This window comes from Echinops telfairi, unplaced genomic scaffold, assembly GCF_000313985.2.
Source record: "Echinops telfairi isolate 266 unplaced genomic scaffold, ASM31398v2 ScPeMD7_7469;HRSCAF=8507_0, whole genome shotgun sequence".
Lineage (NCBI taxonomy): Eukaryota > Metazoa > Chordata > Mammalia > Afrosoricida > Tenrecidae > Echinops > Echinops telfairi.
Window position 1 is genome coordinate 40300886 of NW_022111372.1, and position 13766 is coordinate 40314651.

The 13766-nt window shown below is 54.3% G+C and overlaps 1 protein-coding gene across 1 annotated transcript in view; it reads left to right on the plus strand.

The window, feature by feature from the left end:
* Window positions 1-744: 744 nt before the first annotated feature.
* The window catches only part of COL6A2 (collagen type VI alpha 2 chain), a 25142-nt gene continuing 12120 nt past the window's right edge, over window positions 745-13766 (plus strand). Inside the window, exons 1-18 of the mRNA XM_013005631.3 lie at window positions 745-769; window positions 4459-4600; window positions 4987-5585; window positions 5781-5801; window positions 7286-7351; window positions 8375-8428; window positions 8563-8607; window positions 9102-9128; window positions 9351-9377; window positions 9472-9516; window positions 10307-10360; window positions 10913-10975; window positions 11594-11656; window positions 11790-11879; window positions 12140-12202; window positions 12596-12658; window positions 13030-13092; window positions 13555-13617. Coding sequence (XP_012861085.3) covers window positions 4486-4600; window positions 4987-5585; window positions 5781-5801; window positions 7286-7351; window positions 8375-8428; window positions 8563-8607; window positions 9102-9128; window positions 9351-9377; window positions 9472-9516; window positions 10307-10360; window positions 10913-10975; window positions 11594-11656; window positions 11790-11879; window positions 12140-12202; window positions 12596-12658; window positions 13030-13092; window positions 13555-13617 — 1521 coding nt within the window. The 5' untranslated portion in view covers window positions 745-769; window positions 4459-4485. The remainder of the gene's footprint in view (window positions 770-4458; window positions 4601-4986; window positions 5586-5780; window positions 5802-7285; window positions 7352-8374; window positions 8429-8562; window positions 8608-9101; window positions 9129-9350; window positions 9378-9471; window positions 9517-10306; window positions 10361-10912; window positions 10976-11593; window positions 11657-11789; window positions 11880-12139; window positions 12203-12595; window positions 12659-13029; window positions 13093-13554; window positions 13618-13766) is intronic.

Here is a 13766-nt window from a genome sequence, read left to right on the forward strand (position 1 = left end):
TTTATTCATCAGGAAATTTTCTAGGGTTTTTTTTCCTCTCCTTTCATAAAATCTTCACATTCTTATTAAGTCTGTGCCTCGGTTTTATACTGTTTTTCTTACTAGTGTGAATGGTATCATTTTTTTATAACAGTTTTAATCGGTTGTTGCTGATCTGGGTTTTTGTATGTTTTCCCTCTAAGTGGTTGCTGAATTCATTGTGTGTGTGTGTGTGTGTGTGTGAGTGTGTAAGCTTTGTGTAGCTTCTCGTGGTTTTTAGATAGACAGTTCACCTGTGACTTTTTCTTTCCCAGATTTATGTTTTTCTTTTACTTTTCCTGTCTTATTGCATTGGCTTCTAACACAACTGTAATATGGTAAGATAAGACCTCATGTCGTTTTCATTTTTGTTTTTCAACTCTAATGGGCATTCCTCTGGTTCAGGAATGCTTGGGTCCATAAGGAGATGCTCTGAAGTAGTAGGCATTATATCTGTGTACATTTATACCATCTATGCATTTATGTCAAGCAAAATTGTTCAGCTTCTTAAGGAGATCTATGACCCACAGAGAACCACGATTCAAGTTTTCCTATAAAATATGATGGTGGCAATTTTGAAACTTATATCCTTTAAAATGTTAATCTATCCTGAGTTCCTATTCACTTTTCCCTTGTCTTCCTTCTTTTTAATCAGAAATGGATACTTCTGGGATCCATTAAAGATATTACACAAACTTCACTCATGTTGCAGCATTACATTTATTACAGTACTGTGGTGTGATATTCCTTGGTAAGTTACTGGATTTGATTTTATAATATAGTTTAGGATTTTTGCAACTAAATTCAAAACAAACTTGTTTATAGATTCCCTTCCTGAGATTGCCTTTACCAGGTTTTTACCTCAGAGTAACGTCGTGCTTAAAAATAAATTTTTAATGTTTTTTTTTAATGCTCTGAAATAGGTTAAATAAAATAGGAGTGGTTTTGATTTTGTTTTTGGGAGATGCATTTGGGAGATGCATTTACTTCCCAGCATTCGCATTCATTACAGGAAAGAGAATCCAGTCAATTTTGTATCTCTTCTTGAGATCTTCCCCAGAAAATGATCTTTTACATTACTAGCGTGGTGCTGCACCTTGTATGCTTTGGAGAAAATACCTTACTCATCTATCATTATATTGTTTATTGCTTCCTAAATTTGCATATTTCTATCTCTGTATTTCATCTGTTTTATCTTGCTAAATATTGTTATGCTTTACTTAGATTTCAAAGAGTAAGCCCTTGGGTGTATTTGTTACTTTGGGTACATTTTGATCAAATTTTAAGATGCTTCTTGAATTTTTATCACTTTATCCTTCTTAATTTCTTGGTATTGATTTTATTAGTTCCTCACCCTCATCTTCTTAAACTATATGCCTAATTTGTTCATACTGATTTCTTATATAATAACAAAAGACACTCAGGCTATATATTTGCCCATGAGTATAGCTTTGGCCCTCTCGTGTTTTTATGTGTAACATTCTCATCATTAAATCCTACATGTTTTTATGAGAGAGCTTTTAAGCATCCAGGTGATTTGATTTCTTTCTTCTATTTCTTATTAATGTCTAGTTTTGCATTATGCCTTAAGAATTCTAATGTGCACCATTTTCTTTTTCTTTTTCAACTCATTTAAACTTCTCTGAAGCTTACTTTAGACCTGATTTTTTTTTTAATTCAAAAATGCTTATCCTCTATCCCCAAGTCTCTAAAACTTAAGAAGTTGCTATGAGGGGCCTTCAGAACATTTAACAGTTTGAAAATGGAAATAAAAGATAGTAGAGTTTTCCCATCAATTTTTGAAACCCCCTCATATATAATATACATATATACTGTCCCAGTGACCTTTCTGATATTTCTGGCATTCATTTTATGCTCCATGACTATTTTCATTTTTCTCTTCATTTTCTATAATTCTTGAGATTCTTTGCTTTTTTAATTCATTGTTCAGCAGATTCTGTGTTTCTCTTTTTAATCCGTTGCTCTTAATTTTCTATCGATTCCAGGATGTTTTCAGGAAGGGTATGTAAGTGGCATAGACCTGAGCCCTTTTACATCTGGGGTGGTCTTCCTGATACCCTTGTCCGAAATGAGCTGAATAGATGATCCTTTGATTACTTTGTTAATTGTTTGTTGTGGGGGTTAGAGGGGTGTTGTTTCCTCCCAGAGTTCTGGAGTCATTGTTTCTTGGCATCTAATATTAGGGAGAGAAAAAAGCTTGATGCCTGCACTAGTTATTTGGAGTTCCTGATTGGTACAAATGGTTAAGCACGCTGCTACTAACCTAAAGGTCGGTGTTTCAGACACATTCATGACTCTTCAGAAGAAAGGTCCAGTGACCTGCTTGCAAAGCACAGCCTTGAGGCCCCCAGTCTTGAGGCGCACACTTGCATTCTGCACTACACAGGGGCGCTGGGCACTTGGATCAACTGGACCAGTGGTTCTCCACCTTCCTCAGGCCGCGACCCTTTCAGACAGTTCCTCATGTTGCGGTGACCCCCAACCATAACATTATTTTCATTGCTACTTCATCACTGTCATTTTGCTACTGTGATGAATCTGGCGACCCCTGTGAAAGGGTCATTTGACCCCCAAAGGGGTCATGACCCACAGGTTGAGAACGGCTGAACTAGATGGTTCTAGATTATGATTTTATTCATTTGCTGTTGCTGTGTAGCCAATTACACTGAAACGTGGTGGTGTGAAACGTTCACGCGTGTCTATCTCACATGCTGTGGTCAGGGGTTCAGGCGTGGTCCGGCTCAGTGGTGGTTCTGGTTTGGGGTCTGAGTACAATCCACATATGGACTGGGGTCGTCGTCGCTTGACGGCTTGATGGAAACGATAGGATCCATGTCCAAGACGGCGCGTCCACATGGCTGTTGGCTCGAAGCTGCGGTTCCTCTCCACTGGGGCTTCTCCATAGGCTGTTTGAGTGTCTTCATGCGATAGTGATGGTTCTCTGGCTTAGCAATCAATCCAAGAGAGAGCTCGACAAAAACCTCAGTGTCGTTGATGACCTTGCTTTGGGAGTGCCCATCAGCACTTCCTTTTGTGAGAGCCCTGCGAGGGGCCTGCAGTCTAAGCAGAGTAAGTGGAGGCCATCTGGGAGGCTGCCTCTCTCAGCCCAATATGACCGTCTGCTCTAGGTAGGTGCTTCCTCTTGATCACACCGTTAGTCCATCTGCTTCGGAGTCCGCGTGCTCTTGGATCTTGAGCTCACTGCATGTCTCTTATTTATTTAATGGTTGCCTTTCCTAGGGTTCTGCTTTCTTTTCTTGAATGGCCACTGTACATATTTGTCATCATTTCTAGGATCTGATCTCCATTTTACCAATATTTTGTACCATCTCCATTACTGTATAGTCTCTCTCTCTCTGAATTCTGAGATCATTTGTTTGCCTTAGTAGCCAATTCACTGATGGCACTTCCTTTAATACCCAGTCTGGTGTTCTTTGCCTTCATTTGCTTCCTCAACTAAGATCACGGCAAATCTGGATTCTGACAGCACCTTCTCCTATCTCGGCAATTTTCCCCTCTGAGGTCGTATGGGTCCTCCCTGCTCCATCTAGTTTCTCTCGACCTGTCTCACCCACAAAGGGAGGTGGGCAGGACCCTGGGGGATGGGAAGAGAACTGCAGACAGCTGTACACTTCCACCAGAGTACTGAGATTGTCCCCATCTAGCCTCACCCCCAGGGCAGTCCTGAGGGCCTATTGGGCTCTGAGACATGCCTCCTCAGCCCTGGGCTGGGCGGATCCACTGGGCTGGGCCACCCATCACATCACATGTTGTAGGAGGGCAACAAGTCCACCGGGCTTTCTCCTTGTAGCCCCTCACTCCCAGTTCCTGAGCCAACACATGCCTTCCACTTGGGATTTTTGGTAGACGTTTAGGAGAGGTGAGGGTATGTGTGTGCACAGGGTGGTATGGAGGGTGTGGTGGATGTGGGTGGGTGTTGTACATGTGTGAGGGGAGTCTCTCTTCTACATTCTTTCGGCCTGGTCAGTGCCAAGTCAGTCAGACAGTCGACATCTCACCCAAGCCTTCCCCAGCCCCGGGTCTCTCCTTTCTGTGGCCTGATGTCCCTCTGCCCAGTTGCCCTCGGAGGACCCTTTGGCCCTGTGGTCACCTCTGACAAATGCCCCTGGTGTTTAATTCCAACTCCTCTGCCTGAAGCACCCTTGCTCTGCAGAACAGGGATGGACCATGAGCATTCAGGATTCCACAGCCTACACTCAATGTGTGTGCTGGGGGGATGGAGAGGGTACCATGGCCTTCCTAGCCCAGGGGCATGCAGCATCTGTCTCCAGTTCCTTGAGGAGTGAGGAACAGTCCCATCCTGCTGCCCTCCCTCCTGGGTGCTGCAAGGCAGGAGGGGCACAGGCATTGTGTGTGGTAGGGATGGGGGTCTATAGTGGCCTTTCCCCCTTGCTGCAGGACGCCAGAGGCATAGGTGCTGCCAAGATGTTCCAAAGCACCTACTGTGCACTCCTGCTCTGGGGGCTCGTGGGGTTGCTCCACGCCCAGCAACAAGAAGCCATTTCTCCTGCCATGGCTGACAGACCCAATAATTGCCCAGGTACCGCCTGGTGGGGTGTAAAGGTCCCTGTGAGGGAGAGGGGTGTAACACAGAGCACACAAGCTCAGGGAGATTGGAAGCTCTGGGGTTGGGCAGTGGGAATGCAGAGCCCAGGACCACCAGCCCCATGCATGGAACTGTGGGAGCTGCTCTAGGCATGCTGAACCCCCACCACAGCCCGCCACCACCCCCACCCCACACACACACACACATGGCATGATACATCTTCCCCATCTCTAGAGGTCAGCTTTACCTTTCAGGCCTATCCATGGTGGGCCATGACCCTGCCCTGTGCCTCACACCGGGCATCAGGTTGATACTATAGACCCTCCTCCCTGGTGGACTGTGATGATACCCTACCGCCCGCCCCTCCCCCCTCCCCCCAGAAAAGACCGACTGCCCCATCAATGTGTACTTTGTGCTGGACACCTCGGAGAGCGTCACCATGCAGTCGCCCACAGACAGCCTGCTCTACCACATGCAGCAGTTCGTGCCGCAGCTCATCAGCCAGCTGCAGGACAGCTCCTACCTGGACCAGGTGGCCCTGAGCTGGCGTTACGGCGGCCTGCACTTCTCCGACCAGGTGGAGGTGTTCAGCCCAGTGGGCAGCGACCGCGACTCCTTCACCAGGGCGATGCAGAGCATCCGCTCCTTCCGTCGCGGCACCTTCACCGACTGTGCGCTGGCCAACATGACGCAGGAGGTGCGGCGTGTAGGCAACAAGAAGGCGGTGACCTTTGCCGTGGTCATCACTGATGGCCATGTCACTGGCAGCCCCTGTGGGGGCATCAAGCTGCAGGCCGAGCGGGCTCGAGAGGCAGGCATCCGGCTCTTCGCCGTGGCCCCCAACCCCAACCTGAACGAGCAAGGTCTGCGGGACATAGCCAACTCGCCGTATGAGCTGTATCGCAGCAACTACGCCACCATGTACCCGGGCACCACGGACATCAACGAGGACACCATCAACCGCATCATCAAGGTCATGGTGAGCTGCCAAGGGCTGGGGACCGTCCAGGACCACTGCCCACTCCCAGCCTCAGTTTTCTCCCTCCAGCAGGGAGGAAACCAGAGGAGGTGAGCTCAGGGGCTCATCCACCCGTGTCCTGCAGCCCCACTGGACACAAGATCTCTGTGAAGAGTCTCGGTCTTAGTCTAACCTGGTTCTTTCTGTCTTTTCTAGAAACATGAAGCTTACAGCGAGGTGAGTGGTGCTTCCTGACCTGTGTTTGCTGGCCCTGCCCTCTAGGATGTGGCCCACTGGACATCACCCCTCATCCCCAGCTTCCTGCGGTGGGGGGCGGGGGGGGGGCAGTTGGGCAAGAGCAGCAGGAACCAAACGTGTGCTCCTTGTCGGGGTGAGGGGCTCTACCCACGGTCGGGCTGGTTGAGGGCTCCCCACAAGGACAGTAAGTAGAGAAGCGTAGTCACTCCCCCCGGCTGGGCAGGTGAGCCGGTGTCAGGAGGAGCGCACAGCTGTCTGGGAGCATTCTTAGACCTGGCACCTGGGCACAATGTCTGTTCCTCCAACGGTGCCAACAGCCCGTGTGGGGACCAGCACCTCCAGCCCCACTGCTTTCTCCCCATCTCCCTTCAAGTCTGGATTCGGGCACTCACAGCCAGCTCACAGCCCCTGAAAGGAGACAGATCTCTGAGGCTGATGTCCTGTCTTAACAAGCACAGCTCAGTGCCTCTGTGGAAGCACACCTCGTGCACACGTCATGCTCCGTAACCCTGGTTACTCTGTTGTTCTCAATCATAATTCTACCCGGGCTTTCCACGCCTGGGACAGAGAGAGTCTATGGTCAGACTCTGACCCCCGTAGCTAAGAACCAAGCCCCCATGCTTGCCCCTTCTGGTTCCTGTGGACAGCACCTCTCTTAGCATTTCCTTCTTCACCAGCCAGCCTCAGCCCCCTGGGTTGCCCTCTTTGCGGAGGGACACTCCCCAAAGCTGCTCCTCCCTCTCTATCCTCTCCTGAGACCTGACGCCCTTCCCTTTTGCACTGGGCTGGCAGATGAGCACAGCCCCCAGGCTTTGGGCGCCTGCTCACTCCCAGGCAGGGCACAGGCTCGGGCCCCATGCAGAGGTGGCAGTGACAGCATGGTTGGGCAGCCCGGCCAGGACTCCCCTCCCCTCCCCCCCACCCCCTCATTCAGCTCACACAGTTGAGTTCCTTGCCTGGTCTCAAGATATGGGAGGTGGGTGTTGTGGGTCAGCACCCCTCATGGGCATCAGATCCTTCTGGGGCCAGATTCTCCACCCCCTGCCAGCCACACCCATCAGAAGTTCAAGAAGGTCTTAGGGCAGAGTTGGGAACAGGGACAGGTGCTAGTATGGGTATCCTCTTGGGTTATGGGGGGCACCTTCTGGGTCACTAGAGCCACAGGCCCTTGGTTTCACCTGGGAGGCTCATCTCTTCCTAGAACTTTGGCCTACCCCTTCTGCCTCTGACCCAATGGTAGTGAACCTCCTTCCCTACCCCTGGCCCTCCTCTTGTGGCCCTGACCTGCGCACCACCCCCCCCCCTCAAGATACACACTGGACAGAGGATTGCCACCCTAGTGTGTGAAGGACCCATTGTATCCTAAGAATCACCAGGCCAAGAATGTCACCAGCCCTGTCCCCACCTTACACAGGACTGTCATGCCTGTCAGACTTACTTGCTCTCACTCTGTCTTCTTCCAGTGCTACAAAGTGAGCTGTCTGGAGATCTCCGGGCCTCCTGGTCCCAAGGGCTCCCGGGGACAGAAGGTAAGACAAGATGGCCAGGCTGCAGAAGGTCCACCCCTTTGGTGAGGGAGGCATCTCCGCTGGTCATTGAGCTCAGCATTTAAGGCCAGCCATACACCAGATGCGTCTCAACTCCTAGCTCTATAAGAACTAAAATTCTAGGTCTGTCTAATTCCCTTTAAAGAGTAGTTTTGGAAAACCAGAAATCAAACACGTCCCCATCAAGCCGCTGATTCTGACCCACGGTGACGCTATGCAGGTAGCGCCAACTTTCTCCTGAGGAGCTGGTGGCTTTGAGACGCTAACAGTCCAAGCTTTACCTACAGGGCCATGGGGCTCCTTCATCTTTTTCTTTTCCCAGAAAAAAAAAATAGATGTACAAATTTGTTTTTTCTAACTGCCGAGATATGCCATTTAAGTACTCTTGGGAAGCAAACAGGCGTGTTCACAGCTGTAAGGAGAGCAGAAGAGGCCTGGTTGCTGACAGCTATGATTCTAGTTGATACCATGCACCCACTTTCCTAGTGTATTAACTGGGTTTCAGAGTTTGGTTTAAATGGTCCTGCATTTACTTGTCAATAGCGGTATATAGAATAAGTCCTCCCAGAATTCACCACCAGAATATGAGTCACTTCAGCGCTCCATGTGCATCAGAAACTGGAAAGAAAGTTCCTAGAAACACTGCCGTCAAGCTGGTTCCAACTGGTCAAGACCCTGCACAGGGTTTCTGAGGCTGTGATTCTTTAAGCAAACAGAGAGCCTCGTCTTTCTCAGGCTACCAACCAGACTTCCTCTGCTTCTTTCTGGCTTCTTCCCATCCTAAGTGCAGTGCCCAGCCACCACCTTAATCCTGGGAATGAATATGCTCCTAGGGCACAGCTTTGGCTGCCCACAGCAGTGCGGTGACCTCCTGGGGGACTTTGGCTGTTTCTGGAGTCATTGGACGCTGCCACTGGGGTGACTGCGGTTGGATGTGAAGACCAGTGAAGGTGACAGTGACTGCAGCACACACCACTCAGCCCTGCTCCTATTGTCTATTTGTAGGGCGCCAAAGGCAACATGGGTGAGCCAGGAGAGCCTGGACAAAAGGGACATCAGGTGAGTGTACCCTCAACTAACCCCCTACACACACACACACATCCTCACCACTTCACCGATCCCCACCCTGTCCTGTCAGCGCCAGCAGCCCAGGGCTGGGCTGATTGCCGCCACTCTGTGTGCTTCTTCCACAGGGAGATCCAGGCATCGAAGGCCCCATTGGATTCCCAGGACCAAAGGCAAGTTATGGTCTGCCCCACCTGGGGACTGTAGACAAATCAAGGGTGTCCGGGTTCTGGGGTCAGGGATCAGGGGTCACTGATACAGGAAGGCTTAGTATGGGACTGGTGGGACCCAGAAGCAGACTTGCACCCCAAGTCCTTATCCTTCTAAAGAGCCCCGGTGTTTTTAAGTCACAAGTATCTCTGGCCCAGTCTCCAGCCCCTCCTGCCCCGCATTGCCAAGGAATTTAAGCATCATGATGAGTGCTATCCCCAAACTGGACCCCCCACCTGACCCCGCATCCGTCTCCCCTGAGGCTGATGACCCCAATCCCTGGGCTGTCACACACTCTGCCCTCCAGGGAAGAGTCTTCTAGCATCTGAGGAGCTCCCAACATCCCACTCTCTTGCCCCTCGGCCTGCTGGCCCTTCCTTGTCTACATTCCTGCCCTGTCTGTTCTCTCTCACCAGCAAGCCTCCATCTAATGGCCTTTTCCTTCCTTCCTATTCAGGGTGTTCCTGGCTTCAAAGGAGAGAAGGTGAGGTTCTGATTCAGAACAGCCCAAGAATGGAGCCTCAGCCGCAGCTCACCCCCAAAGCCCCGCTGCACATCTTGCGGGGGACAGGCTGGGCCTTGTCCTGGAGATGGTTTTGTCCTGGGGACTTTCCCGGCCTCTCACTTGACTCCAGCCTCGTAGACACCAGCAACAGTGTCTGCGGCTGAAGGTACCAGCTGATAACCTGACTGTCCTTCCCCACAGGGCGAATTTGGAGCCGACGGCCGGAAGGTAAGTAGGCTGGGCCAGGTGGGCACCTACCTTCCTGCGGCCTCAGGGACTCACCATCGGAGCTGATGTAGTCCTTCCTCCTTTTCCTATCTAGGGGGCCTCCGGCCTGGCTGGCAAGAACGGGACCGATGGACAAAAGGTATCTGAGTCGCGTGCTTTGCCCTGGGACTGGGACTGGATTGGGCTGTCCAGTGTGGGGTGAAGGGTTTCCAATGTTACAGGACAAAACAGAGCAGGGGTGCAGCTCACACGGGCCTCATGAGATCTGCATGGCCCACTCCGGCGAGGCCTCCTCGCTCTCAGCGTGTCCTTTCCCAGGGGCAGATCACTGGGCCCTGCAGGCCACACCCAATCGAGCCTGGGTCTCTAGTCTGCTGGACCTGGGGTGTCCATGTTCTCCAGTACCGTGTGTGCTGGCAAAATAAGAACGTGGCAAGGATGAAGTGGCCCTCAGCGCCTGCAAACCAGGCCTGGACCTCACCAGTGTCTGCACCTGCCCTGCAGGATACTCCAATCAAGCCTAGACCTGGGAGTTCACATGCACACATGTTCACATAGACATGTGCACGTGCACACACTTACATACATGAGGAATTTGCCATTCACACACACCCAGGGACAAAACCTGGCAGTTCACACACTTACACCAGCCCAACTTTGCATGCGCACACAGGCAGGGGAGGAGCACTTCTGGCTCCTATCTCCTGGCAGCGTCCTGGGGACTAGCTCTGGCCCCTCACAGAGTCACCGCCAGGGCAGTCGAGGCTCAGAAGGCACATTCGAGTGGCCTTGGTTGCCCTTGAAGAGAGCCCCGTAAGCAGGCTCTGTGGTGCTGGCGTTAACCGTGCCGGTTTGCACTGCTCTCACCAACATACACGGGTCATTGCGGTCGTCCTTGACCCCTCTGCTGTTCCCTCTTCTCCTTCCAGGGCAAGCTAGGGCGCATCGGGCCTCCAGGCTGCAAAGGTGACCCCGGGAACAGGGTAAGTGTGTCTCTGGATTCCACATGGGCTTGATTTCTGGGGACTCCATAGAGGCTGGTGACTCAGGAGATGCCAGACCACCAGTGGGTGCTGACAGCCAGCCCTTGCGCAAGGTAGCTGAGGGAGTCCAGGGTCACTCACACTTGGGCATGTCCTGAGTGGACCCAGCACCTTCCCACTGACCTGCCAGTACCGGGCCAGCATCCACCGGGAACTAGGCAGCTGGGGCAGGCCCATTCTTCTCTAGGCGCTAGCTGCCCTGCTCAAATTGGAGGCTGGGGGGCAGGGGGGGTGGTTTGCTTGAGACCCACAACCTTCTGTCAGCCCCTGAGGAAACTCCCTGAGGCTGGGCCTGGCTGTGTGGGAGGGACGGGGCATCCGGGGCTGAGCTCATAGTGGGCAGGGGTGCCCCCAGGTCCCAGTAGTGGAATTCTTGTTGCCCCTCCTGTGCCTTCAGCTGACCTCACCCACAGGAAGAATGCCCCCAGGGCCGGGCCACTCTGCCGGCCACTCTGCCGGGCCCTGGGCTCACCTCTCGCCCCTTCTTCCCAGGGCCCCGATGGCTACTCAGGGGATGCAGGCAACCCGGGGGAGCCTGGAGACCAAGGTGCCAAGGTGCGTGTCTGCTCTGCAAAGGCGCCGCTGCTCCAGGGCTTGGGGGCGCACAGTGAGGCTGAGATGGCCACCGAGAAGCCTGCCCTTGGGGGCTTTGGGGGCCCTTGGGAGCTTCTGTGCCACTTAGAGGGACAGTGGTCCTAGCATGGTCACCGACAGCCATAGGCCACCCTCCTGCCCAAGCCTGCCAGAGGCTGCCTGCAGGGCACCTGTGGGGGTCCCCTGCCTGCATAGACCACCTGCCCTGTCACTTCTCCCTGGCTGCCCAGGGACACTCAGGAGAAAGAAGGCATCCATCTTCACCCATGGCCAGTGGCCTCAGCAGGAGGAGACTCAACCTCCAGAGTGCTCCCTCTACCTCCTCCCCACCCCCACCTTCCTTGAATCTTGGGGCTTCTACCCAAGGTCCAGGGCTGACTGGCTCAGTTGCTCACTCGGGGTGGGGAGGGAGTGGGGCTGAGCCTGTGCAATGGCGCTGGAGCAGGCTCTCCTGGGCAGCCCTGGTCATCCTGGGGACCCTGGACATGAAGGGAGGCCCGGGCTACAGCCCCACCCTGCATCCTCTGCACTCGTGCCTTGCTGAGAGGGCCTGCGGCTGATGTGTCCAAATCCTTCTAGGGGGACGCTGGCCACCCAGGACGCAGAGGGCCCCCTGGTGACAGCGGGGCCAAAGGCAGCAAGGTAAGTCCCTCCAGCCCTGCCCACACAAGGGGGCAGCCCTCACAGCCCCTGTGACAGGCTGGCAGGACTGGGGGGATCCAACAACCAGGAGAAGCCACACTCCGGAAGCTGAGCCGCCCCACTCTCTCTGCAGGGATATCAAGGCAACAATGGCGCCCCAGGGAGTCCCGGTGTGAAAGGAGGCAAGGGCGGACCTGGGCCCCGTGGGCCCAAAGGCGAGCCTGTGAGTTCCCGCCAGACCCTGCCCTGGTGGACACATGGGGAAGGGGCTCTTGGGTGGTCCCAGGGGCCAGGGTGGAAGGGCTCAGGTCTCCTTCGCCCCTTCTGGACTCCGCTCCAGGCTGCTCCCAGCCTGCCTTTCTCCTGCTACTGCACCCACATTGCCTCTGAGGCCGAACTGCCTCGCGCAAGGCCGAGCTGGTGCAGCAGGGCCTGCGTACAGGGTCCTGAGGGCCCTCAGCCTCAGCTCTGTTCTCTCTGCAGGGACGCAGAGGCGACCCCGGAACCAAGGGCAGCCCTGGGAATGATGGCCCCAAGGGGGAGAAGGTGAGCCGAGAGGATGTGCTGGGTGGTGGCCACCAGGGCCAGCCTCACCGCCATGGTCCTGATGGGGTGGGATCTTTGGACCAAAGAGACTCCCGGGACCTCCTGGTGCGGGGGGTGGAGGAGTGGGGAGTTGTTCCCCAAGGGTCTGGGAAGTTGCCAAGCAAGACCTTAGCCTGAGCTTCCTTGTGAAGGCCGCTCTGTTACCCACCCCACGGGTGCCACGCCCTACTGCAGGGGCCTGCAGGCACACAGTGAGGGGCGACTCGGCACTGGTGTGGAGTCTTCCTTTGCAAGGAGTTAACGTGGCCACGCCCCAGCATGCCCAACCTCTCAGGTGAGAGGGACCCAGGCCTGAGACCTTGCTAGTACCTCACTGGACCTCTCTCTTCACAGGGGGATCCTGGTCCCGAGGGGCCCCGGGGCCTGGCCGGAGAGGTTGGAAACAAAGGCGCCAAGGTGAGCAGGGTGCAGGGCATAGGTTAGCTGAACAGCCAGCGCAGGTCCCTGTCCCCAGGGTGGGTCAATGAGGCAGGGGCCAGATGTGACCAACGGATTTAAAGCCCAGTTCCCCACTGGGCAATGGCTGCCTGGGTCAGCCCTCCCTGCATCCGTCCCTTCCCCATCCTCATCTCCCTCAGCAGGGTGAAGGGCTGAGAGGCAGCCCTAGAGGTGGGGCCAATGGGTCTCATCACAGACCCTCTACCCACCCACTCCAAGCTCCACCATTGCCCCCTGCCAGCCATGCAGCCTCATGTCCATGGTGAAACCCCGGCTCTGAAGGCCTCTCAACAGCCAGGTCTTTACAGCCTGGATTCCTTTCATTTCAGGGGGACCGCGGCCTGCCTGGACCCAGAGGCCCTCAGGGGGCTCTTGGCCAGCCTGGGAAGCAGGTGAGTGCAGGCCTTCCTGGAGGGCCTCAAGAGCCACCCCCAACTGCCCCCTCCAGGACCCACACTCTACAGTGCCCCTTCTCTGGGCAGGACAAGTGGCTTCAGGTCACTGTCCCCACGGCCATGCTCAGGCAGCAGGAAGAGGAGCCCACAGCCCTGGAAGCCAGACCGGCCTCTCCTCGTGGTCATGGCAAGCCCCAGGCTCCCAGCACCCTCTGCTATTGAAGGCGGAAGCTGGCCGCTTTTCCCATGTCCCTACCAGCCTGGCACCCACACCTGCTGTGCAGATGGCCAGGGCAGATGGAGGTCTACGTGCATGCAGGAGAAGAACCAGTCAGTGTTGCCCAGTGGTCAGAGCTGACCGTCCCTGTGGGTGGGCATGGGTCACAAACATCCTGTGACCACCTAGGTGGGCATCAGTCCCTGGTGGTACCAGCTCCTCACTTTATCCTCTGTCCCCAGGGATCACGAGGAGACCCCGGTGATGCAGGGCCGCGTGGGGATTCAGGACCACCCGGCCCCAAGGTAGGGGCTCCCTCTCTCCACCCCTGCCTAGGGGGAGCAGCATGAGAGGAAGGAAGTTTGGGGGTCTAGCCTTGGATTGGGGGCCCTGAATCTTGGGTTCTGGGTTCTAGAGCTTTTGCATTGACCCTAAGGAAGTGTGTGTGGGCGGG